The sequence below is a fragment of the Syngnathus leptorhynchus genome, chromosome 15 (genome assembly GCF_054491065.1).
Source record: "Syngnathus leptorhynchus isolate UIUO chromosome 15, UIUO_Slep, whole genome shotgun sequence".
NCBI lineage: Eukaryota > Metazoa > Chordata > Actinopteri > Syngnathiformes > Syngnathidae > Syngnathus > Syngnathus leptorhynchus.
The window spans coordinates 8,576,486-8,604,471 of NC_141209.1; the positions used below are offsets into that span (position 1 = coordinate 8,576,486).

Below are 27,986 nucleotides of genomic sequence, written 5' to 3' on the forward strand. Positions count from 1 at the left end.
ATCAAATATGGACGCCCCCAGACTTCTAATCAATCAGCCTGACAATATTATAGAGAAGCATATTTGCAGATGGGCGGGGCTTGACTAGTCCAGAATCTGCTCCCACCTTTGCTTGAAATGAGCTTTAAGGGCAGCAGTGGCCATCATGTGCTCCCTTCCTTTGCGTGGACATTTTTTTCAAGCAGGATGTGAAGTCATTTCCTGTCTTACCTCGTGCATGTTAGAAGAGGAAGTTTGATTTTGACTTTCCCTGAGACCCACATTCTTGCGGGTATTTTCACTTTTCCGACTGCTTTTACTTCAATGAGTGGAGGCGTTGCACAGAGCAGCCGCAGCGGGCCACTTTCCGTGTGTACAATGCCGACTGTATGGAACATGCAGAGGAGGGGAGGAACGTGCCACACTTCATGCTTTCAACCCCCCCACACACACAATAAGTTCCTCCTCCACTTGGAACAAAAAAATCCCCCCTTGTAGTTTTGTTTACTTTTTAATGCTTCTACTTCATTCAAAAAGTAGAGCTGTCAAATTTTTAAAAGTGTAAGCAAATAATGCAAACAAGATAGTCTGATTTTGTTTTTTTACAAAATTGTGGATCACAACGAGTACTCAACTCTTGCGTCGTCGTAGCAATACAACTAGTACTTTTATTACCCCCCCCCGAAAAAAACAACAACAACAACAATGCCCCTCAAACCTTTTGCAAATGACTGCTCAGGACAGGAAAGGGAAGGGCGAGAGAATCATGTTCTTCTTTTGGACGTCTTTCCATGTCCTAATCGGGACGTGGACACGGTCCCACTCCGACATCTCAAAACATCTGGAACCGGGCATCGGCAGTGTCGGGGGCCTTCGCTTCTTCTCAAAACGCTCTTGTATCTTTTTGTATAATCCCCCCCAATCCTTGACGGATGTGAGGAAAAAAAGTGACGGGATTAAATCTCGCTGGGTGACGCAAGGTGTGTTTTTCTTTTCTTTTTTTTTGTCCTCTTGTAAAAAGGCAGCTGTTGTTGTAACATTGCGATTTATTGTGCGAGAGCCAAGCGCCTCTTCCGAGCGTGACTCATCCATCCAGCTTGTTTACCGCATGACATGACCGGCTCCAAATCAACAATTTGAACGTAAATTGGACTCCAATCTCCATCGGGTGGATAAAAACTATATCCATAATAATTTCAACAACATCAAAGAGAGCTAATGCAAAATTTCTTGTTACGATTATTTACAGAACAAAGATGACTTTGGAAATGCTTGGTGGACTGGATTACAAAAGAAAAACTATTTTAGCATCTAATATTTAGCAGGATCAATTCAATTAATAAAATAATTCTTTTAAATTTTATTATTTAGGAGTTCTGATACTTTTACCAATACCGTTTTTAAGTAACGGGTTCTTGTAGAGGCTGACGATACCAGCCGCCGATACTTAAATCCTTTGCCTTAAATCAGATGTGGAGTCCTCCTCAGCAGTAGTCGGCGCTATTTTGGGGCACATCGATCAATCATCATGCCATCGTGCGCTTCCCAATTTCATCTTGGTTCCGCCATGGCTAAAAGACACTGGAACCTGAAGCGGTGCACGTATGGAGGGAAATGGAGATATAGGATCCTTCCACGGGGGAATAGCCCAAAATAAACCCCCTCTGTTCTCTCTCGTTCTCTTGTGTAAATAAGATAGCGCAGTGGGCCCAGCGCGCCGCGGGAATCAGCCAATCGGCTCATGTAAACATCAGCCGATGACTTTTGGCAGGCCGGCGGGCCGCTCGGCTCTCCGGAGGCCGGCTTGTGCGCTGGAATTCATAAATAAATCACTTTTTTTTTTCTTTCTGGGAGGATTATGTGTCCGCAAATCTCTCGTCCTGCCGGCCATCTCCCCTGAAAAACAAACAGGCCAAATAGCCTTCAAGCGCCACCGTACAGGAAATGAGCCCCGATCGCAGGGTTGGAGCTGAGTCGCTGTTTTACGACGCTGCCTGCCTGTCATCGCCAATGACGGGCAATCATGGCACACAATAATTAATCGGCTGACAATCGAAAAACGGCCCCTCAAACATCATCATCGTCCAAATGGCCGATTAGTTTGCCGGTTGCATTTATTTATTTATCTATCTATCTCTTTCTAAGTTGACTTTCGGTCTTGCGTGTGATGTGCTTTTGTTTTGGTTTTGCGTCACACGCCCTTTAATTTCTCTTTCGCACTAAATAACTCACAGCCGTGTTTAGTGCGGAAGGTGATTCACTACCGGGTGACTCACTCAGCACCTCCAAATGTCCAAAGAATTTCATGAACAAAATATTCTAAACACACTCCAACTTTTACGTTTTGAGTGGAAGTCAGACACGGATAGTTTTTTTTTTTTTTTTTTTCATGAATGACTTCACAAATTCATTGCATGTTGACAAAAAAAAATCACCACCCCTCACCCCTTTTTCCTCCTCCGCTTCTTTAGGTCTCTTTCGGGAAACGTAGTCGATGATTCATGATTTAAAAAAAACACACACACACACAAGCGTATGACACACGCTTGATCTTGGCCTCCTCTGGTTTTGATTTGTAGCCATTCAGGAGCCCCACCTCCCCCTTTAAGCCCACCCTCAATGGCTTCCAGCTGGATGTTCTCCTGGGTGAGGAGGAAGAGGAGGAGGAGGAAGGCTCGACTGGCAGCAAGCCTCGACTTGCTCAATCCTGCCCCTCCCCTCCCTGTCTTTATTTATTTAATTGGTGGAAAAAGCCATAAAGTTGAACTGTTTAATTTGTGGCTGATGTCCAGTGTCTTTAATGACCACGCAAGGTTAGGAGGTGAGGAACGCAAGCGCTCCCAAAAGACGCTTGGGAAGCCAAATAAGTCGTCCTAAAATACCCTCTCACGTTTCCTCCGCAAATATTTCCTCCTTGCAGATGCCGAAACAGCCCTGTTGAAATCAGCCTCCAACAGATCAAGGTCAATATGCAACACTTTCTTTTTATAAATCTTTGTTTACATTTTCAAAGGATCACTTGGACAATATTTAATCTCGGCCTTTCACGTTATCTCTTTGAGCGCAGCACTTTTTGCGCTTGTGGTGAGCAGCTAACTCGAAATGCTTCGCAAGATATTTCTTTTTCAGGGTAACATTTGCGTGCACACTTTTTCCCCGAACATTCAGCAGAATAGTGGAAGAAGGTCGGCCGTGGCAGCTGACTAAGAAGCGGGACAAAGGACAAACAGGAAAACAAATTGGAGACTGGTGAGGCTGCATTGCCTTTGTGTCAATGTGCGAAACTTTGAAAAGTTGACGTTGAGCCTAAAGAGATTGCTACGGCTAGCTAAAAAAAAAAAAAGCGTCAAACTTGAAATAAGCTACATTGTCACACCTTCGATATGTTTTTGGGGGGGATTATCTATTGCCTTTAATTGTCTCAAAAGTCAACAGTGTGTCAGGTGAACTTTGGACAGGCCAACATGAGTTTTAAAGTGACGCCAAAATAGTCCTTAAAGTGAGCCTACATAGGCACAAAGGCTCTTAGTTGACTGTGTGTGTATGTGTGTGCGAGTGTGTGTGTTTACCTTGCAAGAGTGACGGTGATGACAGTTTGATGTCATCGAGGTCAGGGTTGAAAGCGGGGAGGAGGGGCTGAGGACGCCTGCAGCCTGCCGACGGGAGGACGTGCCGCTTTGTCACTACTCATGAACACTGTGTGTGTGTGTACGTGCGTGCGTGTGTGTGCAAGGAAATCAGCTGACGTCTGATGGAAGGCTCTTTGTGTCTTTGTAATTAGAACGCCGATGAAGAAACTTGTTTGACGCCTTGCACAATGATGTGACTTCTGCGTTTGAGCCATGTGTTTAGTTTACCCCCCAAAAAAGGCCTAAATCGGCAAAAAAGGATCGCTAAAAAATTCACTCCGGTCCCGTTTGATGAGGCCGTAAGAAGGATCAATGACACACTCTGTTATCTGCAAGTCACACAGCATACCATTGAACCAATCGTGTCGATTAGATAGCGTGGCTGCTTGTGATGCAACGTTTGAGCGCTTAATCACACGGCCGCCGCTCAAACGACCGGCCTCAAGTGAACTTGTCGTCTTTTTACAAGCTTCTTTTGATTTTTGTTATGTTTTTTTTACAGACATCATCTGTCTCTGCTCGTTAAACAAATATGTAGGTTAGCCGCCAGGATAGCTGGCGGAGTGACTTTACGAGCACACGGGGCGAGACTTGGCGCATACGTGCGACTGTGTTCACACATTTCCAAACGGTGCCCTCAGGCAAACTTTTGGAGCTCACTCAGGTGAACTCGCTCAGGTGGTTTTAATCGGTGCACAGTCAAAATTAAAATTTCAAGAGATAAAGTATAAGAATTTGTATATACTTGAAAGAAAAGTCATATATTGGCTGAAACAAAAATGGATTCTAGTCGCATGTTTTTGAAACATTTTCAAAATATTTTTGTAGCTCATTGCACTTAAATAAATCTGAGAAAAGCCATATTTTTGAGAAAAGTTGTATTCACGAACTTTTTTAATTTTTTCATTTATTTTTGCATTTTTCCAGGGCAAAAGAAATCCAATTAAAAAAATATCAAAAAGGAGTATATTGTAAATGAAAAAAATTTTCCTTTTTTATGAAAAAACAAAAACAAAAAAAAGTCAAGGTCTGAGAAAAATATCTGACATATTTAATTTTAAAAAGTTGTACAATTAATGGCAAAGGTTCTATTTACAAATTTTGGTCCCTGATTGACTGACAAGTCACTAGTCAACTAGGCTGGAGTGCCTCGACTCTCCTCTTCTGGATGAACTTGGTCGGGCATTGGTGACAAGGGACAGGTGTTGGTCCTACCGGTTGCTCAGTCTTCAGAGGTCAGAAGGTTAATGGAGCAAAGTGGCGCCGTGCGGCCCTGCCCCAAATCCTGGCAGGATTTGGTAAACAACAAAGCTGTCACTGCAGATTAATACGCTGAGGAACCAGAACAGGCCAACAACGGTGGGTTCGAGGGAGGGGGGGGGGGGGGGGTAATGGCCCCCAAGTCAGCCATGAAAGTGTCTGTCTTCCCCATTCTTCTCTCTCTCTCTCATCCCCAAAGATATGAAGCGCTGGAGAAGCCCAACCGTTGGCTCTCCTCTGCGGGGGATCTTTGGGGATTCTTTTTCGCGTCGCTAAAGAGGCCTGACTGTTGGGGGGGGCGGAAGGGATGCCCCCAAAGTAATGAAAGTCTATCGACAGCACATCCACAAATCTTGCTTGGCTCCAATCCAATCTCGGGCTCAATTTCCAGCCTGGCAAAGGCTGTGAATACTTTGTTTTGGATTGGGCTGTAACATCTCAAATGTTCAAAATGTGACTCATTTCCGGCTGCACTTGAGCTCCTTGACTGCACGATTTGAACGCAGGCAGACAAAGAGACGAGTGTGAAGCAAAATGGCAACAGACCTCCGCTTTCACTTCCTTTGCCCTTGCGACATTGGTGGCCTTTAGTAACCTCTCGCTCGCCTCACATCACAACACGGACTTCAAATACAGGCTTTGATTTGTTTTTCTTATCGACATATGGAAAAGAATATCCAATCATCCTTCAAAGCAAATTTTGCATGTTCTTGTGTGCTTTTAGCGAGGTAGTCTGGGGCAAGCAAGCAAAAAAAAAAAGATCTCCAACATATATATATATATATTAAAAAAAAATAATATTGTGTGCCCCCTCCTCGAAGCAGGTGCTAGCAGGATTCTTGAGGCTGGCTGGTGGAATCATTTCAGGCCCGAATGATGGCAACCTTCAGGGAAGCCCGTGCGTCCCTTCATGGAGTCTGTCAGATCAATATTTTCAATAGCAAGTGACTGGTCTCCCCCCCGCCCCCCTCCCATTTCCCTCTCCTTCTCAATAGGCCGATGCGTCCATACAAGTCTGGATCTTCACAGGGTTTCCATTGTCCCCTGATCTGGCCCTCTGCCAAGAACACAGCCAGAAAACTTTAGCGCCATCTCATCTTTTCTTTTGCTCAGCTCATCCCCTCCTTCCTTTTCTTCCTCACGCCTGCGGTTATTTACTCGCCATTGAAAGAGATCTGCAGAGGGCGGGGGTGAGCGGTGTGTGCTTGCTGAATCACGAATGTTGAGCGGAGGTAGTTTTATAGTTGAGTGACAAGCATTCACACAGAACACAGCACATTCTGGGCTCCAACTTTCAATTGTCAAAATAATTCCACGATCGGAAATAATGGGGGGGTTGGGGGTAAATCCAACTCTGGGTCACTGCTGTGCTTTGTTGCTTCCCTCAGTCCCTGTTTTATGTTTTCTTGGAGGACTCTTCCAGTCCTCACTTCACTGGAGCCTTCCATGTTCCTGGTGCCCACAGTCTCCACTTTGCTGCAACCTAAAAAAATCGCCTAGAAGTGAAACTATCTTTTTATTCTTTTTCTTAAAAAATGTCTGTCCATCCCGTCGTCAGCGCCGCTTCCCAGCTGCGCGGGGCGAGGTGTGTAAATCCCAGCCCCTCAGAGCGAGCGAGTGAGCGTCGGGCCCCGGAGAAAATAAATCTGTCCGGGGTTCACGGTGAGTTCAGCCAAGCCGCAACTCTCCCGCTCGCTCTCCTGTTCGCTTCGATCTCATAGCCGTCACTCGGCAGATCGCAAAATCCGACGCCGCTGATGTCTTCTACGACGCTTGCTCGAGTGATGTCATCTATAGCGAACGTGGGAAGCGAGTGGGATGGTCGCCTCTAGCATATGTTGTGAGTCTTCAGAGAGCCGTCCAGTTTCTTCGGGTATGATTCGAGATCTAATCCAGAAACCAGAACGCTCCCCTTCAACTCGAAGTAACTTAGCAGCAACATTTTAACTGAACCTAGGATGGTGTCTGGTCTGCCTTCATTCTTGCTTCCTCAACGTCAAGAGTTCTGGTCCAGTTAAGTGAAATTAGATCATTTCCATCAGTGGGTGGGAACATTCAAAAGTACATTCTTTTTAATAAAATGTCCTTTTTAAAATAAATCTGATTCGCTGTGAAAAGCCGAAGCGAGGCAGAATGGGGAGTGTCGAGGCTTGGCTGCTCAATTCAGCTCTCAGGAGATACTGTCATCATTGGTCATTTGTGATGATGCAAGTGTTTCTGGGAAAAAATATACGCACGCAGGCCAAAAAAAAACCTCTTGCCTCCCGTGAATGAGCAGCGAGAAGGTGTCTGGCGGGTGGACGGTGTCATTGCGAGTGTGTTGACAAATCCTTGCCTGTGATCTGGCTGTTTATCAGGAATGGACAGATAGTTTTGAGAAGGAGGAGGAGGATAGACATTCACTGAGTACTTCCAGACACTGGAAATTTCTCCCCAATCCAAAATGGACCCAAGTGCAAAAGAGTCAGAGGCCCAACACGACAAACACAATCAAACAGGCTTGAGCCCATTTGCTAATTCGACTGGCGCTAATTTCACGTCGCCTCCTCCGATGGTGAATGCCCGACTGTGTTAGTCCCGGTGTGGCCCCTTGACCTGCGTCATTCATCCCTGACCCTCCCTCCACGCAACACGCCCCCCCTAATCAGCTCATTGGGAGCAGATCAATGGCACCGATGACAAGAGCCCAACCCCGGATTGCGGCCCAAATGAGGTCCGAACAAAACGCCCTTCTTAAGCGATGGCCTTGGAGCAAATAACCCCTCCCAAACCCCCGGGTGAAAAGGTCAGGAGGTTGGTGACCCGAGGCGCGGGTGGTTGGGAGGTGTCCGAGGTGGAGAGGGCGACGGAGGTCGGAATGGGGGAGGGGGGTGGGACAGGAGGGGGGGGTGGCGTCTCTGGTGACCCTGCTGGTGGGCCAGCTGAACAAACAGGCAAGAGGGAAACAAGGCCGGACTTGAGAAGCGCGAGCCGTGCGGGCAGCCTTTCAGAAGAGCCCGAACAGAACGACGCACATACCAGAGTGCCACTGAACCCACACACACGCGTACACACACAGTTGTAAACAAGCCTGCGGAGGAGTCGCACGTGCGCGCGCAGAAAGTTTGGTGTCACAATGTTCTCACGGGGCCATCCGACGACATCCATCCACTGTCAGAGAAGAATTGAAAGAACAAGACGTCCATTATTGTCGTTGGCGACGACATCATCAAGCTTCAGCCTCCCTGAAAATTGACCATATGACAATATTTGAAGTTTTGCTGTTGTGAAAATTGCTTTTTCTGCATTTCACAACAAAAACAATTACGGGTCAAAAATACTGTAAGTATCCTTCTGCATCGCCACAACCGAGATCCACCAGACCCCCACCGGCAGGGACTTCCTTCACTTGACAAGACGAAGAAGAAGAAGAAGAAGGCCTCTTGTGGTCGTCTGTCTTCAATCAGCCCACTAAAACACGAACCCCACCCCCCCAAACCACCACCCTCCGTCCTACTAATCCGCACCACATGGATGACAAAACCGGGAGGAATTACCGGGAAATGATTTGGACTGGAACTAAAGCTGTGCAGAAACACGCACTCCAAGCTTTTTGCCCCCCCCAACATCCATTGTTTGTCCATCTTCTAAGTCATCCACGCAGAGACCTGATACCTGGGCCCATTTGTCACTCGTGTTTACGTCTGGGACGCGGCGCTAACCCCATGGGGGTGGGTGGGGGCGGGGCGGGGGTGACCGAGCCTCAGGAAACACAAGTTTTATCGCGTCCCTCAGAGAGTCAGCAGAATATTCATTTCAAATCGGAGAACGACAACATAGCTCTGAACTTACACGATGTGTGCGCCGTCTGGGCTGATATTGGAAATTCTGACGTGGGACATCATGAAATATTTTGAAAAGCTCTCAGGTGGCCGTTCGTCAACGACAAGAAATGTTTTAAAAAGTGCTCATGTTGAGCATTTCAAAATGTTTTCAATAGCTCTCATGTGGGTTGTAATTAAAACTAACACATTTATCTTGTGTTATTATTAAATGGAAAAACTATCATGGACATGATTTATTTATTTATTTATTTATTTATTTATTTATTTATTCATTCATTTCTTTATTTTAAAAGTTGGTTCTCATGAGGACATTATTGAACAACTGAATGCTTCTGCAAGGGACATTATTAAACGTTTAAATAAAACAATCTCAATTATTTGGAAAAAAAATAATGACAAAAATAAATTATAAATCCAAACTATGAGTATTCTTAGGAAATGTTCCTTCTTTCTGTTCAGCAAAAAAAAAGTGCCAAATGTGTAGTTTCATTTCCAGTTCTGCAGTTTAAACTAAGTGAAAAGGAAGTCAAATGTGGGCCTCTGTCATCATAGTTACGTGCTTATTGACAAGAGGCTGTTTGGGGGGGGTGTTAAGAAAAGCCAGCATTGCTTGTCTTGGACGGATGAGCCGGCAACGACCACAAAACCATCACGAGCTGTGCAAGCATAACAAAAGTGGCGCCTGGAAGACACAAAGCCGCAAAGTCTCAGTTGATTAGCGATGATGCTAACCGTGACCGCTGATTGCCTTTTGCGCAGAACAACCGCGCCCGCGTGAAAGGGGCCACCAATGCAAAATGTTTGAAATTTCCAAATGAATTGAAATTTCCAGGTCGACTTTGTCCCACTGCTTCCGACACAGACTTCGGCATGCATTCCAGCACAGTGGAGAACCAGATCAAAGTCTGTGTTTGGATGTGTGTGTGTTTGTGTGGGTGGGTGTGGGGGGTGGGGGGGGGCGACCACCTCCACCTAAACACGGGGATCTCCTTACCACAAACAAAGAGACTGCGGCGGAACAGGGGCTGTAGTTGTCACGGAAAACATGTAACCTGGGCAGAAAACGTAGAGCCAAAAACATTCATTAACTCTTAATTACAAACTATGCTCACTTTTTAGTTTTCAAAACAAGACACACACACTGCCGGAGTGCACGTAACTTTGCCTGACGTCATGGTCTGCCGGATAAAAAGTTTCTGAGTCTATGATTCGGGCTATATACTAAGCTAATAACTTATTAGCCACTGTAAACCAAAATTGTGACATTTACTTCTTGCCCCACCATAAAGCCAAAGAAAAAGCGTCTCATTTAAGTTACGTGTGACTTGTTAGTGGCAGTACATGCAATATGTGTTTAAAATTTTAGAAATAATAACTTGATAAAACATTTTGTGTTCTGTGATTTTTTTTTAGCTTCTAGCACACAGAGGCTGACCTCCTTTGCGGGCCTCACCTGAGGAGTTCATCACAGAGCACAAGTGACTTCTAGTGGAGGTAAGGAGAACTACACCACGTTGTGACAGATTTTTTTTTAGGGCTGTTGTTTAATAATGTTTAATTGTTATTTATTTCCTTCCAATTAGGCTGAAATATTAAAACATTTACCCCCTTTTATTTTTTAGGAATTTTGTTTTGGAATTGTTATCCCATGTTCCTCAAATTACCCAAACTATTTCATTTAATCATTTAGGGATTAACACAAAAAGACGGACGGATGAAGTGCACTGATTTCTGGAACATAACTTTGAGATAAACGAGTGGCATACTAGACTGCATTTTGTTTTTAAACAACACAGTGCTATCTTTTTTCCTAAAAACACATACGTAAAAAAATTGGTACACATCTGCGATCCAGATGTGTACTGTTCTCCGTGCTACCCGGCTCAGGATGTTTTGGATTCCTGTCCGGAGAACATGTGGGCTGGGCCGGAGCGGCCTCCGTTGGGATCCCGAGCTGAAGATGTTTACCTCCCAGTGTTGAGGGGGGGGGGGCTTGGGCACGTCCGCTGCCATGCTAACTCAGGCCAGATGTGCAGGAGCTGAATCAGGTGGTGGGAGAAAAAAAGATAATTTTTTGTATATGGCATTCGGACACTTCCAACCAGGGCACCTCTTTGATGGACTGCGAGTGCTCAAAATGAACTTAGACCTCCAAGTCTTTTTGGGGTAACGTGGTTTCTGATCGCAGTTCTCACAAGAAACCTCTTACCGTTGACCCACCTAGTCCACAGCTGGCCAAGTCCGAACTCATTTCTAGCGGACACAGTCTGCCACCTGCTCCTGCGAGTTCCTGGACCATCTCGAGATGCTTCAACACACACATAACTGACAGCACGGGGGGCCTCCATTGTCTTCCAATCAGTCTTGAGAACCAGGACGCCCTCCTAGCCTTCAGTCCGGTTGACCGGACAGCGAGGGGATATCGACTAACTGTGGGGGTGGATGGCGGCTTTGATCACGACGGCCGTTGCTGAATGGGAAGTGGCGTTGTAGGGCGAGGGTCCGGCTGGAGGTCCATTTTGGGTGCCACACTGGTGAGAGTGCTGGATTGTCTTGGGCCCCTTCTACCGCTTACCCTCACCAACAGGCCGATGGCGAGGTTGCAACCTTTCACCCGCTTGGTCGATGGAGGTGGGGGGGCTGATTGTTAGTGCAGGCGTGGACAGAGGATGGCCTGGGGAGGGGTTAATACTGGCCCAAATCATTCTTTAATATTGCCCATATAATATTAGTTATTCAATACATGATAAAAATATGTGACATATCTTTCTACATGTGTTGCACCACCATTGTTCAAATATCTTCTGCTTATAAGGTTGGTACAACTATGTGGTAGATTTAAACACACAAACTGTTCTTGACTGTTTTCTCTTTGGACAGAGGAAGTAAAAGATAAATCTTTCCCAAGGACATTTGTTTAAATGAGTTTATCAATAAGAACATGTTAAAACTTAGAAATTTACTTTTGTTTTGCAATTTACTGAGATGGTTGATCAGCGGCTCGGTGGCACACTGGGTAGCACGTCCGCCTCCCAGTTAGGATGGTGCAGGTTTGATTCCATCTCCGGCCCTCCCTGTGTGGAGTTTGCATGTTCTCCCTGGGCCCGCGTGGGTTTTCTCCAGGCACTCTAAATTGTCCCTAGGTGTGAGTGCGAGTGCAAATGGTTGTTTGTCTCTGTGTGCCCTGGCAACCGGTTCAGGGTGTCCCTCGCCTACTGCCCGATGACGGCTGGGATAGGCTCCAGCACACCCGCGACCCCCGTGGGGACTAAGCAGTTCAGAAAATGGATGGATGGATGAGATGGTTGACTGACTTATTTTTTTTAACCCGGTTTCAACTGTTAGTTTGTGCCGTTCATCTTGCTCTTTGTGCACTGGCGGTCTCTGGTGCTCAACTTGGAAATGACGGATGTTTCCCATGTTGTCCAGTAGAGAGCAGCATGGGATAGAAGATAACTAAACACAGGATAATACAATAACAATAACTAAATTAATCAATATATTTGAAATATATTTTCAATGATATAGTAGGATATTTGACAAGCAGCCAGATGACTTTTTTGTTACGCATGTTTTATGGCAGTAAAAAGGCTCGAGTCTTTCTTTTGTCACCCCCCCCCCCCCCCCCCCCCCCTCCAGCTAACAGGACTTGTTAATTCCCTTTTGCTTCTCTTTTCCCTTTCAGCGTCCTCCGTGTGTGGTCCACTTTGACGAGTAGCACCACAATGAAAAACCGCAGCGAAGGTCAACCCGCTTCCTCTCCTCCTCCTCCTCATCTTTAGACATGTGAGAGTCTCTTGGTGACACCACTTTTTTTTCTTTTATGGAAGGACACGTGTGAAGGACATTGAAGGAGGTTTGCGTGTGTGTGCGCTCACGCGCATGTGTGTGTGTGTGTGTGTGTGTGTGTGTGTGTGTGTGTGTGTATAACTCCTGGTGAATTGTGGTCGTTTGTGAATCAAGCTTCTGACAGAAGCATTGCAGACTGATGCTAAGTCCACCAAGCGATGACTACTGAGCCAACTGATATATGACTACAAACGGTGCGGCAACACATGTAGAAATTTAACATGACAGTTTTCACAATCATATTGTTTATCCTTGGTGAGCCTATACTGATGCCTCGATACTGTACAGATGCGCAAGTGCAGTCGTCGGCGTTAAACTACATAACGTCGCACGTGTAATTGCGTTGAACTGTAACCGTCGGCGGTTTGCGGGTGAAACAAAGTGTGTGTTTACATCCCGTGGGAGCAGCCAGCCTCTCATGCAATAACCTAGAGTGGGAGGGGAGGGGCCAAGACCGAGAAGAAGAGGGTGAGGGGTGACTCCTTGCAGAAACCTGATGCCGCTTCGGGCCCTTTAAAGGAGGAAGATGGTCCTCTCATTGAAGGCCGGGAGGAGCGTGTGTGTGTGTGTGTGTGTGTGTGTGTGTGTGTGTGTGTGTGTGTGTGTGTGTGTGTGTGTGTGTGTGTGTGTGTGTGTGTGTGTGTGTGTGTGTGTGTGTGTGTGTGTGCGTGTGTGTGTATGGTGTGTGACTGCATAATGTGTGCTTCCATGCGGCGGGCTCACACAGTCAGCAGAGCACAGCCAGGCAGGAGCTGCTTCAGGAAGAAGAAGAATGAATAAATGAATGAATGAATGAGTGGACGAAGGAGAGCGCTGTGGACGCCGTGAGCGTGGTCCTGTGGGTGGAGTCGACCAGCAAAAAGGTAAAAAAAATAACAGGAAAGAAATACTTTCTCGCATGTCAATTGCAACCGGTGTGTTGCACATGCTCAGTGTTTATTTCTTGTTCAGAACTTTCAGACAGATTTTCCGTGCGCTTATTGTAACCTTTTATTGTTTTTCTATGCAGCACGCCCCAATAAAACGAAGATTCTTTTCTTCAGAAAAAATTAAATTAGAGGAAGAGAAAAAAGTGTGTAAAAGGTGGTCCGAGGTGTGTGTTTACACCTCACAAGAGAGGAATGTCAAGGGGCCAGAAGCTTTTTGGCCAAAGCCTGTCATTATTAACCTAGAAAGAGATGCATGCTGGGAAAGGTGCAATGAGCGGGAGGTCATGGAGGTGACGGAATAGATAAGAGCAACGGGAAGAAATAGAAATAGAAATGTTTTTTTTTTAATGGCTTGCATATGAATAATTGGTCGTGAAATTAAACAACAAGCCTTAAGATAAGTTTCATTCATTCCTGTTCATTTCTTAAATCATTTTTCTTCAGTAAAACTAATGGGAATGTCAATAATCCGCTCCGGCCCGACAACAAACAGCAATTAATTGATTTTTAATTTTCAATTTCTTTTGTGAATATTTGTCACTTTTTGGACAAATCCAAATCTATACCGTATATATCTTCATGAAAAAAAATGAAAAGCATCCAAACGTTTCATTTTTCCACATTTCATGTTACAATCTTCTCCAAAACTGTCTGCCTTGGTTTTGTCCCTTGGAGGCCAAAATGTAGTTTTACACGTGTGCCGTGGCAACCCACATCTGGAGCCTCCGAGGCCTCAGGCGGGATGAGGGGTGATGCGAGGCGGGATGTGGGAACGTCTGCTGGGGATGATGTCATCTCCAGCAACTAATCACTGACATCAGTGCAGCTGTGAGCTCGGCAGCGTGTCGTCGCTTGTGCGTGTGTACAGGCGTGTCTGTTTTAAATAAGTGAGTGTCGATTGTCACATTTTCTGCCTTTTTACGGATTGTTGGAATTTTTTTTTTTTTTTACCAAATCGCAGATCGTTCGTTGGACATGGAAGCGAGGTTCCTCTGGGTCAGCCAAGTTAGCGTCTCAGTAGATGGACGGAATTAGCTGCTAATTCTCCGTTATTATTTCGACCTCCTTTCTGGAACTCCTGTCTGTCTGACTGGCTGCAGCCATCCAAGGCAACCTCCGCCTGTGGATCCTCCCATCCTCTCTGGGTGGCCCGACGCAAATCCAGATCCCTGGAAGCATAAACGTCAAGTGTACACCAACTCGAGCATTGTAGCGTGCCCGCGTGTCAAATGTTTGTTGATACACGGCACAGTCGGTAAAAGCGGCGCTCCTCGCCTCACTTCCGAGGTGGCCTTTGGGGCAGCTCAGCTTGACTTTTCCACTCAGTGGAAAGTTTACTCTGGCGTTTGGCTCAAATTGCGACACCCTTGCAATTGCTCAGGCCATTTGTTTTCCTGACCTGGCATGTTGTCGTCGAGGATGTCCAACGTGGCAAATGGGGCCTTCTGTGATGTGACAACCTTTGTAATCCAAGATGTGTTGTTTTTGTTGTCAGAATTTATTTATTTATTTATTTTTATCAAAAAATGGTTTCAACTAGAGACATCTCAGTTTACTACCCAACCAAACAAATATCATATTGTTGATTCAACGAGACCACACAACTTTGCGTTACAAGTGCCCCTGCTAGCTTGATGCTGTCTTTATACCAGTGGTGTAAATAGAAGAATGATCAACTGCTGACTCTAAAATTGAGTAAATATAAAGATGAGGAGTTGATTGTCGTCTGTTGATGGTGAATTTTCCCAAACTTCTTTGCTGGACTGCATACGCTCAAGAACAATTAGTTTTCCGTTCCTCCCCAAGTGCACGGCTTTACGTCAAAGCCGCCAGACAGTCGAGCACCAAGTGGTCATCTCAGGTCCAAAAGCCTCCGCATGCATGACTTCTGTAATTTGTACGGCCAAAGCCTGCATTTACGAGCAGGCTAATTGCAGGGAGCACTTTCGACCGCCGGACTTTGAACGTCTCGTCTGTCGCACTCGCTTTTCTGTCTGTTACTGCTTAACTTTTCTTTCGTTTTCGCCACGTTTGGCTTTGTCATGCTTTGTTTTATATTGAGGTTGAAATTTGGTAGCGATGCCTATAATGAGTAGACCCACAAAAAAAGTCTCCAGAAGCCATGCCTGAAAAAAATAACAGGGACTCAGCCATTTTGCTTTGAAGTCGCCATTTTTACAGAGTCCAACATATAAAGGCTTCTTCTAAAATCAAAGTCAGTCCCTGAATTCTTGTTTCACAAAGCAACATGAAATCCGGTAGCCATGTCTATTACAAAAACATGCACAAAAAAGCCTCCGGAAGCGCTATCTAGCTAGCTCAGATTTGTAGCCAGCTAGGTAACCATAATTCACGTTCTTAAGTGAACAAAAAGTCTTCATTCTGATGTCACAAAAGGGCTTAAACCTTCTCAATTGGCTTTCTTCATATGTCCTTCTCTTTGAGGTAAAACAAAAACAAGTGAAGTGCCCCATCAGTTTTCTGCTCCAAGGCCTTTGTCCATTCATCCTCTAACATTCTTGCCTCTTTTCTCTGTGCCCCCACACCCCCACTTGCCCTCTTATGGGACTGTCATGCAGAAAGACACCATTGTGCCAGACCGGAGCAGCATCCAGTTTCAGCCCTGCCTTGTAATTAAGAAGGGATTGCATGTGGAAGGGAGGTTTGGGGGTTAGTAGGCAGAGCTGACCCGCTTTGGCCTGGGAGCCAGTGAAGCCGGCTCCCCCCGCCGACTCAACCTCCCCGCTGAGGTTTTGTGTGTGGCCAAGCGAGGCAAGGGAATGGAAAGAAAGTTTCGAGCTTCACTCCATCCAGCTGTTTTGTTCGTTTGCGCTCGTTTCCCGTGCGGCGTGTGTCACAGGGAGGAAGTTTTTCAAATTTATCCGCCACGCTTTTCTTTTTTTGCTCGCTGAATCACCAGGATGGAAGTGAAACGACTCTCGTCTCGGAAATGAAAACAGACTCCAAGTGTCCCGTGACTCCACCCAAGGAGGTCTGCGAAAAACGACATCTTGCGCAATACAAACAGACCGAATGACCTGAAAAAAAGTCAACTGTCACAAACTGCAATGAAGGCAGTGGCTCCTCTCGCCAGTTCTTCACCATAACTGCCACCTTGCACAATAGAAATAAACACAGCTTTCGCACTCTCGTTTCAGTCCGAGAAAATCGTGGACATGGCTGACGTGCTGGAGAGCGGCAGCGGCGGTGTCACAGGAGCCCCCGGCGTAGATTGGCAGAAGCGCTGCGCGGCTCTGGAGATGCAACTGCTCAGGTTCCGGATCCAAGCCGGGAAAATCCGGAAGCTGCTGGGCGAGAAGGTACAAGAGACAGAAAGACTTCTTGCCTTGTATTTTAACGGAATTATGTTTTATAAATTGAACAAAAACTATTTGCAGCTAAAATGTTATTTTCTGAACTACATTTGAGATGAACCCCAAAATGTCATGTATGACATTAATCCACAGATGAAAGAAACTCAGTCTGGCTCAACTTGTAGCCTTTTTTGTTTTTCCATCACGAGCAAGTCAAAACGCCGCACAGACCGCAGCAGCGCTTTTAATTGTGCACAAGGAAACGCTTAAAGTGCCTGAGTCAGCCATCAACTCAGCTAAACGCGTAGCGTCCGGTCATGGTGTCTCACCGGAGGTTGGCTACATGCTTTTAATATTCAACATCTGAGTCATGGTGGTGCTTCACCTCCAAAGTCAGGTGGGGAATACCAGCAAGGAAAACGCTGACTAAGGAAAATGCGAACTTTGCTCAGCTTGTATATTTAGTAGTCCTCCCTATTTTTATTTTACTTTATAAATGTAAAAAAAAAAGTTATTTCAATGTGTGCGTGTGTTGGTCTGCTGAGTGATGACCGTTGTGCCACGTTATTGCTTTTTTCTTCATTCTCATCTAGTCTCTGTTGCCAAGTTAGGAGTGTTTTACACATTGACCCACTTTGGTGTGGAAAAAAAAAGCGAGCTTAAGAGCAAGAGTAAAAAAAAAGAAAATGTGACATGGAGTTTATATCCCCAGTGAGCAAGGCAGAAGGCCATGTGAGGAGTTCGTTGAATAGAGTGATGACATTCTCACACACACGTTCACACACTCGTGCCGTAAATTGACATTTATATATAAAAAATATTATATATATATATATATATATATATATATATATATATATATATATATATATATATATATATATATATATATATATATATATATATATATATATATATATATATATATATATATATATATATATATATATATAATACACAACTTCCACGAAGATACATGACAGTAGTGTATTTTGTGTTGTACAGTGAAGTATGACATATAGTCAGTGGTTGTGTGTCTGGAGTGTGTGTGTGCGTGTGTGTTACAAAATAACAGTTAAACACTTTCGTTTTCACTCTGATCAGCAGCAGTTGCGTAGCAGAACATCTCTGACGGGCAACAATATACGATTAATTATTGATGAGGCCATTTTCACGTTTGTTGAACTTTCCCACACGCTTCTCAGTGGAGAGAAAGAGGGTGGGGGGGAATCATGCTGGGTTTCTACCCCCGACGCGTGAAACCACGGTAACGAACGCTTTTGTCTCGTTGACTCAGATGCAGGAGCTGGAGCAGCGGGCGATCGAGGCCGACCAACGTGCAGAGAGCGCTGAGAAACAGGTAGAGCATCTTTTGACGAGCTCTTCAAAACAGCTCGCAAACTTATTTCAATTATCTCGGCCATCTCAGATTCACACCATGGAAGAAAAGCTCAAGTCGGCAAACATTCAATGCTGCGAGTCCGAAAGCTTAGTGTACAGGAAGTACCAAGACCTGATGGCCCGGGTCCAAGAAAAAGATGCCACCATCAAGAGATTAGAAATCCAGCTGGAAAAGCAGGTCTTGGAGCCTTCCCATGGAGCCGTGCTTCTCAAACCGAGGTCAACGCGTCCATGCGTAATGTCATGTTTTCTTTTTCTTCAGATCATAGTCAGAGCCCAGGAGGCCAAAATAATTGAGGAGAAGGCAGCCAAGATTAAAGACTGGGTGAAGATGAAGCTCCAAGAGGTAAGCGAGAACGGCAGAGTCCCGCTCTGGACGTGAGATCAGATGGAAATGGAAGTGTTAGTGGAGACCGCTCTTAGCGGGTCTAAGTTGTGGCGCAGATGATGTAATGCCATTCAGGTGAATTTTGCGGAGGTACTTTGCTGCTTATTTTTTGTAACTGAATAATGTTAGTATTGCCTTTTGCACGATGTGCTTTCTCTCCAGATGGAGCAAGAGAACCAACACCTTAAACAGGCCAAGTCGAAGCAGACGGAGCAGATCGCGTTACTGCAAGACAAACTACAAGGTCGGCAAAGAGATTTCACCCTCACCTTGTTTTGCCGGCAAAGCTGACGAGCGTCGTGTTGTCCCTCAGCTCTTTTAGAGAAAACGGCCACCAGTCCCGCCGGATCCCCAAAGTCTCAGCTCAGACTCGCACCAAAAAGCCCAGTGGTGCCTCGCTCGCCCTCCACCAACAACCCCTTTACCAATCCCGCCCAATCGGGTGCCAGCATGACCTTACCCAAGATCCGGACACCACTCACCCCCAGGGACAGCATCCAGCTAGTGAAGAAGCATTTGAGCCAGCCCCAGCACAACCTGGACCGCCTCCACCAGCTGGTCAGCATCGACATCATGACCCCCTCGTCCACTTGTTCCACCCTCACCACCAGCGGGTCGCCCGTCTCCCAGCCAGTCGAGGAAACGGACATTGACGACACGCTCCTTGACAGCATGGACGGCGTGGTGGAAGGATCCGAATCAGAGCATGACGGAGTCCTCCTTGTGGGTCTCGCAGAGGAACTGGAAAGACTGGATCCTGACGTTGTGAAACCACCGACGCCTCCCTTGCGTCGCTTCCCTTCCTGGGTAGGCAGATCGGTCAGCACTTTGCAGCTTGAAGTGGGCGTGATAATAGAACTGATTGACCCCCTCTAGGAAAGTCGAATCTATGCCGTGGCCAAGGCTGGAATGAGAGTATCTGAGGCATCACCTGGAGCCAGGTGCCCAGGTCGAGGTGAGTCCTAGCTCCAATTATTAATGTTTTTACAAACCCCCAAAATTCTATAGAAAATACTGATAAAACGCCATTTTGCGTTACCTATGAAGGTCGGGTGGAAATGTGGAAAACATTGTCGGAAAAAATGGAAAATTCCCTAAACGTCAATATCTAGCGTGGCACAAGCATATTTCCTGGGGGGCAGTGGCTCCGTGCCCCCCCCCCCTCTAGCTCAGTGAACCACTGGCGAGTTAGCCAAGCATCTGACGCACGACTTGTCGCAGTCCAAACTTTGTCAAGCAAACAGATCGCAACCACTCCTCCAAGTGAGTTTGTTCACTCAGAACCCGCTGTGAGTTCTGATCCGTGGGTGGCCAGCTGGTCACGCGTCATTCAGCAGCCAGTCCTGATCCATCATCAGGGCCTTTAATGTGACTTCCTGCGGCCTGGGAACTGACACACCTGTGCAGGTGTGGGCTCATCTTTGGCCGGAGACACTCCCTTCCTCAAAGGAAGACGCTGGCAATGAGATAGCTGCTTTTTAATCACGCTCGATGAAAGCAACAAGGCCTGGCTGTAATTAGGCTCCTCATCGCGATGTCCTTCCTTGTATTTAGCGGCTTGCGTGATCCCCTGCGAGGCTTGCCAGCGCTGCTGTTGGGGATTATGCCAATGCTGACTCGGCACATTTGTTTTTTATTTTGTCTCAACTGGCGCCTGGAAATCAAATTCATTTCTGGCTGTCTTGTTCCTATTTAATGTCTGTTTTGCAGTCCCCATTGGCATCAGAATGCTTTATTTCCGATGGTAACAAAGAACAATCGAAAGCTCATCTAAGTGGGTGATGTCACGTCACTGCCTACAAGCACACATGGTCCGTAGGGTTATCTGTATAAAAGGCACAGGTGGCGGATTAAAAGTTATTTTCTCTTCCAGACGCAACAGAGCCGAGTATCACATCGAAGGGTGTTTACGGTGTTGCTTTATGTAAGCCACAGTCAGCTGCTTTGCGTCACATTTAAACCAGACGGACTTTAAAGCTGCTGTTTATCTCGGCACACTGTCCGATTACGCTAAAAACAAATGTAGGGAAATTTGTGATTGAAATTTAAATAGAAAAGTCCACATTTAGAAAGGCTTCAGGAAGTCAGCAATGAATCAGCCAATACAACTCATTTTTCTCTTCAGAAATGCAAATAAATATGACATCTTAACTTGTCTTAACTTATCTTGACATCTTTAAAGGCATTATGTATGTAATTTAGTATTTTTAATTAATTGAAGGCTATTGTTCATTTGAAACTTGATGGCTAAGAAAAAGAATATTTTAGCATTAAAACATTATTGTGTATATTGTTCTAATCAACTTTGATTTTCCTTCAGTGTCCATTTTGCCCCAGTGTCCAGCAGCCAGTCCTTTTGCGCAGTTAATGTACAAGAACATCAGCGTTCCGGTCTACACCACACTGAAAGGGGTGAGTCAGCCCTTCTGCCTTTTAATAGCACAAATAATTGACAGTGCCAAACAGAATATTGAGCCTCCCTCTAGTGGCCAACTGTGGAATTACACCCTAAATAAAGGTTTACCGTATTTTCCGGACCAAAAGGCGCACCGGATTATAAGGTGCATCTTCAATGAACGGCCCATTTTAAAAAGTTGTCCATATATAAGGCGCACCGGATTATAAAGCGCATAAAATAGAAGCTATACTGCAACAAACTGCGGTTGACTCGGGTTGCGATATGCATCCACTAGCCAATAACCAATGAGCCCTCTGTAAACAATTGCGTTTCTCAAAATATTCTATAAAATGATCAGAACTGACTAAAGTTCGATCTAACACCTTGGTACTGCTTACCTATGTTTCCCTTCCACGCTCCGTAAATTTACTCGAAACATTAACAGAGCAGCCGATTTTGACATGAAATAGCCTCGTGCGTATAGCAGCTATCACTATAGCATTAGCCACCCGCAAACTCCCATGAGCCTCAGCTCGCAGACTCCCATGAGCCTCAGCAAAGTGTAGACAGTCGCGTTTCTCAAACGAGGGCTTAAAAAATGATCGGAACTGACTAAAGTTTGATCTAACACCTTGGTACTGCTTACTTATGTTTCCCTTCCATATCGATCCGTAAATTTACTCGAAACATTAACAGAGCTATTCAGTGACCACGGTTGCCGTAATGCTGGTAAGCGATGCGACCTTGTAATTTACTAGTTGTACTAAAACGTACTGAAAATTTTGGCAGAGCACTGTGTACAACCAGTATGGATCAACAAATTCATAAATTGATCCATATATAAGGCGCACCGGACTATAAGGCGCACTGTCGGCTTTTGAGAAAATTTCAGGTTTTTAGGTGCGCCTTATAGTCCGGAAAATATGGTAATTAAATAGTTACATTAACTATATTAAAACTATACAAAAAATACAGAATTGTGGAAACTTGGCACAGACAAATTGAATGAATAACAATTTCAGAGAAAATTAAATAACTGTCACTTTTGCGTGTGCTTAGAAAGCCACTCAGATCAGCGCTGTGCCTCTGCGGGAAAACGACGACTCGGGTTCCGAGGACGACAGCGGCTCCCTGGCCAGCTTGCGGACCTCTGTGCTGAGTCCAGACAAGCGGGCCGGCGTTCCCGGCAGCCCTCGTGCAGTCAAGAGAGGTACGAGGAGTCTCGCTTCATCACGCCGAACGATGCATTTCATTGGACATTCCTTCCAGGTGTCTCCATGTCGTCCATCAGCTCAGAGAGCGACTATGCTATCCCTCCTGACGCCTGCTCCCTGGACAGTGACTACTCAGAACCAGAGCACAAAGTCCAGAGGACCTCTTCTTACTCTTGTGAGAGCATAGGGCCTGTGAGTACACTATCTTGTTTTGCTTTCATTACTCAGTTTGGTGTCTTGCTACATGTTAAACAATCAACTGCTCACGTGTTAGCATTCAGCAAAACACGTACTTGAATGATGTGTTGCGTTCAGGAGACGCTGGAGAAATCCGGCTACCTGTTGAAGATGAGCAGTCAGGTGAAGGCGTGGAAGCGGCGCTGGTTCATCCTGAGGAATGGCGAGATTCTCTACTACAAGACACCCGTGAGTAGGCATCTCTGCGTACTAAAAAAAAAAAAAGACCTTTCATATGAATATCTGCACATCTGCGTTCCAGAGCGACGTCATCAGGAAACCTCAAGGTCAGATTGAGCTCAACTCGTCTTGCCGAATCGTCCGTGGAGAAGGAGCGCAAACCTTTCAAGTAAGCTGTACATTTTTTTTGCATTTCGATCCTAAGATGCCCCAAAACATGCCACATTGGTGTTTTTTTTCCCTGACATTTTTTTAGTTGATCACAGAGAAAAAGACTTTCTACCTGACGGCGGATTCACCTAACATCCTGGAGGAGTGGATCCGGGTCTTGCAGAACATCTTGAAGGTTCAGGCCAGCAGCCCAGTCCGCGTGGGGCCCACCTATGACAAGCCCACTGTGACAGGCTGGCTCACGAAGGTAAGCGCCACCACGGCAGGAAATAAGCCCTTCATACGCTAACATAGAAAAGTGAGGGGGGAAAAAATGAAAATTTAAATGAAATTCATTATTTCTTCTTTCGCCCCAGGTCAAACATGGGCGTTCCAAGCTGGTGTGGTGCTCTTTGGTCGGAAAGGTCTTCTACTACTATCGCAACCAAGAAGATAAAGTAAATGATAAGCACTTTATATACAATTAAGCCAGTTAGTAACTAGCAAGCTAAGATAACAGTCCTCAGTGACTAAAAATGGCGAAACTAAGAGCAGCATATGATTTGTTTTGAAGTTGTAAAGACCACGCTAGTTAGCTAACGTGCTAACAATCTTATGGATAAACTTGTATGGTTCTTGGGCAACTTGTTGGTCTTGAAAATGCTAAACTAGCTAGGAGCTAATATGCTAGGAGTATAATTTTTTCTTGGAATAATGGCGTCCACTTCTCAGCTGCCACTGGGCCAGCTGCAGCTGCGGTCGGCGTCCGTCCAGGAAGTGGACCGTTCGTGTGACTCGGATGAGGACTACGAGGCAGGCCTTGGCGGCGGCTTCCTTTCGTCGCATTGCACCCTGGTGGTGAAGCCTGGCGACCAGAGCCCCTCATACCTCCTCGTTGGCACCAAACAGGAAAAGGTCAGTTAGCTGATTCTATGAAGCTTCCTAATGCTAACGCTGACTTCATGGACAGGATGCTTGGCTGTACCACTTGAGTGTGGCAGCGGGAAGCGGCCCCAACCTGAAGGTGGGCACAGAGTGCGAGCAGTTTATCGGTAGACTGCTGGACGCAGATGGAGACACAGGTGACTGACACGCAAATTGATAAACTACAACCTTTGTAAATGTTTGGTCTTGTTCCATCAAATCTTCTTGAAGCTGAGCAAGTCATGTTGCTTCAGTAACACAAAATACTTTGCACAATTCTCACTTGTTATAAATGGAGAGACGCTGAGTCAGCACCGAGCTATTTTGACGTGTGTGTCTAAAGCCGGCAGACAGTGTTAACAACCGTCTCTCACTCGCTCGTCGCGTCAGCTGCTGAGTGTTGACGGACGATTATTGTTTTTGTTTCGTTTTCCCAGAAAGCAGCCTGTGGAAGAGCGACGCTTTGAGCTTCTCCAAGGAAGGTCTACACTCACCGCTCACCACGCTGCCCTCGGATGCCCTGCAGACGGAAGCTCTCAAGCTCTTCAAGGTCCAGCTTCTCGTACTTATCAATTATTATGTTCATTAAGTTAAAACACCCAAAAAATATATACAAAATCAATTCACAATACACATCGATAGAGCTATTAATATACGTTTAGATATGTGTATATATAGTTTTTCTCGAACAAGATACTCCTGCTACATTAAAAAAAAAAAATGGCTGTACTTTGCTGTCCCCTGCTGGAGGCAGCAATCCTTATTTCATCTTGCGTTTGCAGTCATGCCAGCTGTTCATCAACGTGCTGGTGGAGTCTCCATGCGTGGACTACCACACGTCGTTGGCACAGAACGCCCTGCAAGTGTGCCTGTCGCACCAGGAGCTCCATAACGAGATGTTCTGCCAGCTCATCAAGCAGACCAACCGCCGCACGACCCACGACTACTCCGTCACGCAGGTTTGACGATTTATAGCCGCCATCTTCTTCTTCTCCTCCTCGGATATTCACCATTTTTTTTTTGTTTTGTCAGTGCTGGCAGCTGCTGTCATTGTGCGTGGCGCTCTTCCTCCCCCAGCAGCACTTTCTGTGGTACCTCAGGCAGCACCTGCACCGAAACGCTGACCCCAGGTGAGCCCGTCCTTCCTTTCGCCGCCATCTGATGGAAGCGACTGAGAGATTGTTCTCCATCCCCCCCCCAAACCCCCCCCCGCCCGCAGTAGCGACGTGGGCAAGTACGCCGTGTATTGTCAGCGCTCAGTAGAGCGGACGCTGCTCAACGGCGAGCGGGAGGCCAGACCATCACGCATGGAGATCGTCTCCATCCTGCTGAGGAACCCCTACCACCATTCCCTGCCCTTCAGCATCCCGGTGCACTTTATGAACAACACATACCAGGTTGTGGGTTTCGATGGCTCTACCACCGTGGACGAGTTCCTCAACACGCTGAACCAGAGGATTGGCATGCGGAGCCCTCAGCTGTCCGGCTTTGCGCTCTTTACCGATGACCCCTCCGGAAAAGACCTGGAGCACTGCTTGCTGCCCACCGCTAAGGCATGCTCAACTTCCTGAAAATACAACAGCTTCAAATGGATTTTATTAAACCACATTCTTTTTTCTTCTTCCAGATTTGCGATGTTATTTCCAAGTGGGAGCAGGCCCTGAAGGAGCAACACCCGGTGAAGAACGAGGGAACGCGGATTGTACGGTTGACTTACAAGAACAGGTAGCACAGTTCCAATACAAAGGCCGTCATGTCCAGTGAATGCTATTGGTAACAAATTAATAGAATGTAATATATTAAAAAAGAAAAAAAAAGAATTTATTTTGAATAAATACAAGTGAAAATGAAAAAAAAAAAAGCAAATTCATAGTGAAATAGAATTAAAAATATATAATTTTCCAAGGTAAGAAACATGTAAATCTCGAATCTTCACCTTGCATCCAGTTGTGAATGTAATCATAGCCCTGGCATGGAAACAGAAGTTCCGAACCTTCAGATATGTGCCCTCCCCCCCTGCAGGCTTTGCTTCCGTTCTCAAGTCAAAGGCGAGACGGAGCGTGAGCGTCTCCTGCTGGCCTACCAGGTGAATGACAACGTGCAGCAGGGTCATTTCCCCGTCAACAAGGATCTGGCGCTGGAGGTGGCCGCCCTCATGGCGCAGGTACACTCACACTCATCACGTCTTTGTGAATGATGCCTGAATAAGGAAGAGACTTTTGGCAAACGATATTTTAAAGGTTGAACACGGCGATCTGGAGCGAGCACCCTCTTCGCCCGCCTCCTCCCCTCAACCCAAATCTCAGTTGATGCTCCTGCAGGCATTGGAGCGCTTCTACCCCAAACGCTACAAACACAACTGCAGCGTCGAACAACTCAGGTCAGTTTGACACATCAGCGGACACTTCATTAGCTACACATATTTAAAATGAAATTTAAAACAACTGAGTAAAAGTAATCCCTTTTTTTTTTTTATACCAAGCATGCACATATTCTTAGTTATCAGTGATTTGTTTCCAGCTTTCCTCTCGGTGCCGGTTGAATAAATGAGTCATAATTTGAGTGTGCTTATTGCAACATGGTTTTCAGGGAGCTGAGCGAGCGTCTGTCGGCCAAGTGGTCCGCGCTACGCGGCTGCAGCGCGACCGAGTGTGTGAGAATTTACTTGACGGTGGCGCGCAGGTGGCTGTTGTTTGGGGCCAAACTCTTCAACGTCAAGGTAGCGGTGGCATATACGACATACGACATTTAGCTTGCTTTTAACCATTTATTTTTTTTGCAGGCCGTGCCGCCCTCCCCTCATGAACAGGGCCCGGCCTGGGTGGCGGTCAACGAGGACGGGCTATACGTGCTGGACTACACCATGGTCACTTTCTAATATCAGGAAAATCACCAGCCGGACAGAGGAGCTCTCAAATTAACACCACTGTTTCTATTTCTATCTTTATTTTAGCACACACTGTCCTCATACCCCTACCAGTCGATTATCACCTTTGGCGGCTGCTGCGACGACTTCATGGTAGTTGCCAGCCAGCAGGAGCCGGGAGGCGGGACTAAGGGCGTGGCCAAGCTCCTGTTTGCCATGACCAGACCAAAGGTAACCTGTTATGACGGAGCTGACAGTGGCGCCGCTTCCAAATCATATCCGTGACAGCTTCTTTAACCGCCCTTAGATCCTGGAACTGACTCTGCTCATGGCCAGCTATATGAACCATCGGACGCCGGACGCCCCTTCCGTCTCAAAGCAGCAGTGGGACATCGACGCTCGCCATTTTCCCGCCATGAACTACAGCACCCAGGTGCCCACGCTACTCTGACCATTGTGGCTAAGAGTGCCTCGCTCAAATTGCTTTTCTTTGTTTTTAACCAGATACCTAATGAAGATATGTCACAAAGGTACAATCATTAGGTAAGCTAGCTAGCTTGAATGAATGCTTTTTCTCACTGCACGGTATCAACTTAGCTTGAAATTCTGATACAAAAGTAGCTTCTATGAGGTACTATTTCTTTGTCTATGTTCTTTCTCAGTTCCGTGGTATCGAGGGCTTAGACTGAAAAAAATGTGTGCCATTCTCAAGGCAATACTTTTTGAATTAATGTCGTAATTTAAGAACACTTGTTTGTTTGTCGTAAATTGTCAGTTACTGTTTGTGTGTCACATGAAAATAAAGCGGTACAGTTGGCGAAATACTTTTGTGTGTCCAGTTTCAGTTCAGTCATTTACAGATAGATGTATTAGAAAAAAATGATGTCATCCACCTGACGCATTGTCTTTTATGGTGTTTTATTTTCCACTCTCAGATATTACACCAAAGAGTGATTTCTATGTGATCGTCAGGTGTGCTGTGGAAAATTATCCAAATTCACCTAATTGATCTAAGATTATTTTTTGAAAACGAATTAACCAGTATATCAGCTCTGTGTTCATCCAAACATGCACAGGTTTTACACTAAGTGAGTAAAATATACTGAGATTGACATTTTGTACATGCAACTTTTCATATTGTAACAGTGAAATCTTTCCCAAATATTACTGCACTTTAAGTGCACTTTTTATTCGAAAGAAGAAATATAAAAGATGATAAAATACGTTTTGGAGTTGATTCCCATTCAAGACACTTTGATAAGAATGACTTTATTGTTAATATAGGTGGCTACGTCTTAACAGATATTTGTTGGTGTGCCTCGAGATTTCTTCTAATGAAAAGGTGTGCCAAAAGGTTGACAAACACTGGATTAAGGGGCCTTATCTGTCCATGTGCTTTTGTTTATAGCATCCTGGTTTTCACATAAAGCTTTATTTTTCTGAC

The 27,986-nt window shown here is 45.7% G+C and overlaps 1 protein-coding gene across 2 annotated transcripts; it reads left to right on the plus strand.

The window, feature by feature from the left end:
- The first annotated feature begins 2,756 nt into the window (after positions 1-2,756).
- plekhh1 (pleckstrin homology, MyTH4 and FERM domain containing H1) lies at positions 2,757-27,355 on the plus strand. 2 transcript variants are annotated; one of them, XM_085932032.1, is made up of 32 exons: positions 2,757-2,800; positions 2,900-3,228; positions 10,106-10,186; positions 12,378-13,404; positions 16,629-16,790; positions 18,082-18,144; positions 18,214-18,363; positions 18,448-18,531; positions 18,736-18,817; positions 18,887-19,380; positions 19,450-19,528; positions 20,894-20,985; positions 22,031-22,181; positions 22,241-22,377; positions 22,501-22,611; positions 22,685-22,771; positions 22,859-23,020; positions 23,130-23,210; positions 23,485-23,667; positions 23,723-23,834; positions 24,114-24,226; positions 24,459-24,635; positions 24,709-24,806; positions 24,896-25,229; positions 25,304-25,401; positions 25,699-25,840; positions 25,917-26,056; positions 26,266-26,395; positions 26,459-26,542; positions 26,630-26,773; positions 26,850-26,975; positions 27,047-27,355. In XM_085932032.1, exons 4-32 carry the CDS (start codon positions 13,330-13,332, stop codon positions 27,083-27,085), a joined length of 3,930 nt encoding a protein of 1,309 aa, XP_085788158.1. In that variant the 5' UTR covers positions 2,757-2,800; positions 2,900-3,228; positions 10,106-10,186; positions 12,378-13,329; the 3' UTR covers positions 27,086-27,355. The 2 variants fall into 2 exon arrangements, with proteins under 2 accessions (XP_085788158.1, XP_085788159.1); XM_085932033.1 differs by having other exon boundaries at positions 26,850-27,355.
- Positions 27,356-27,986: the final 631 nt, after the last annotated feature.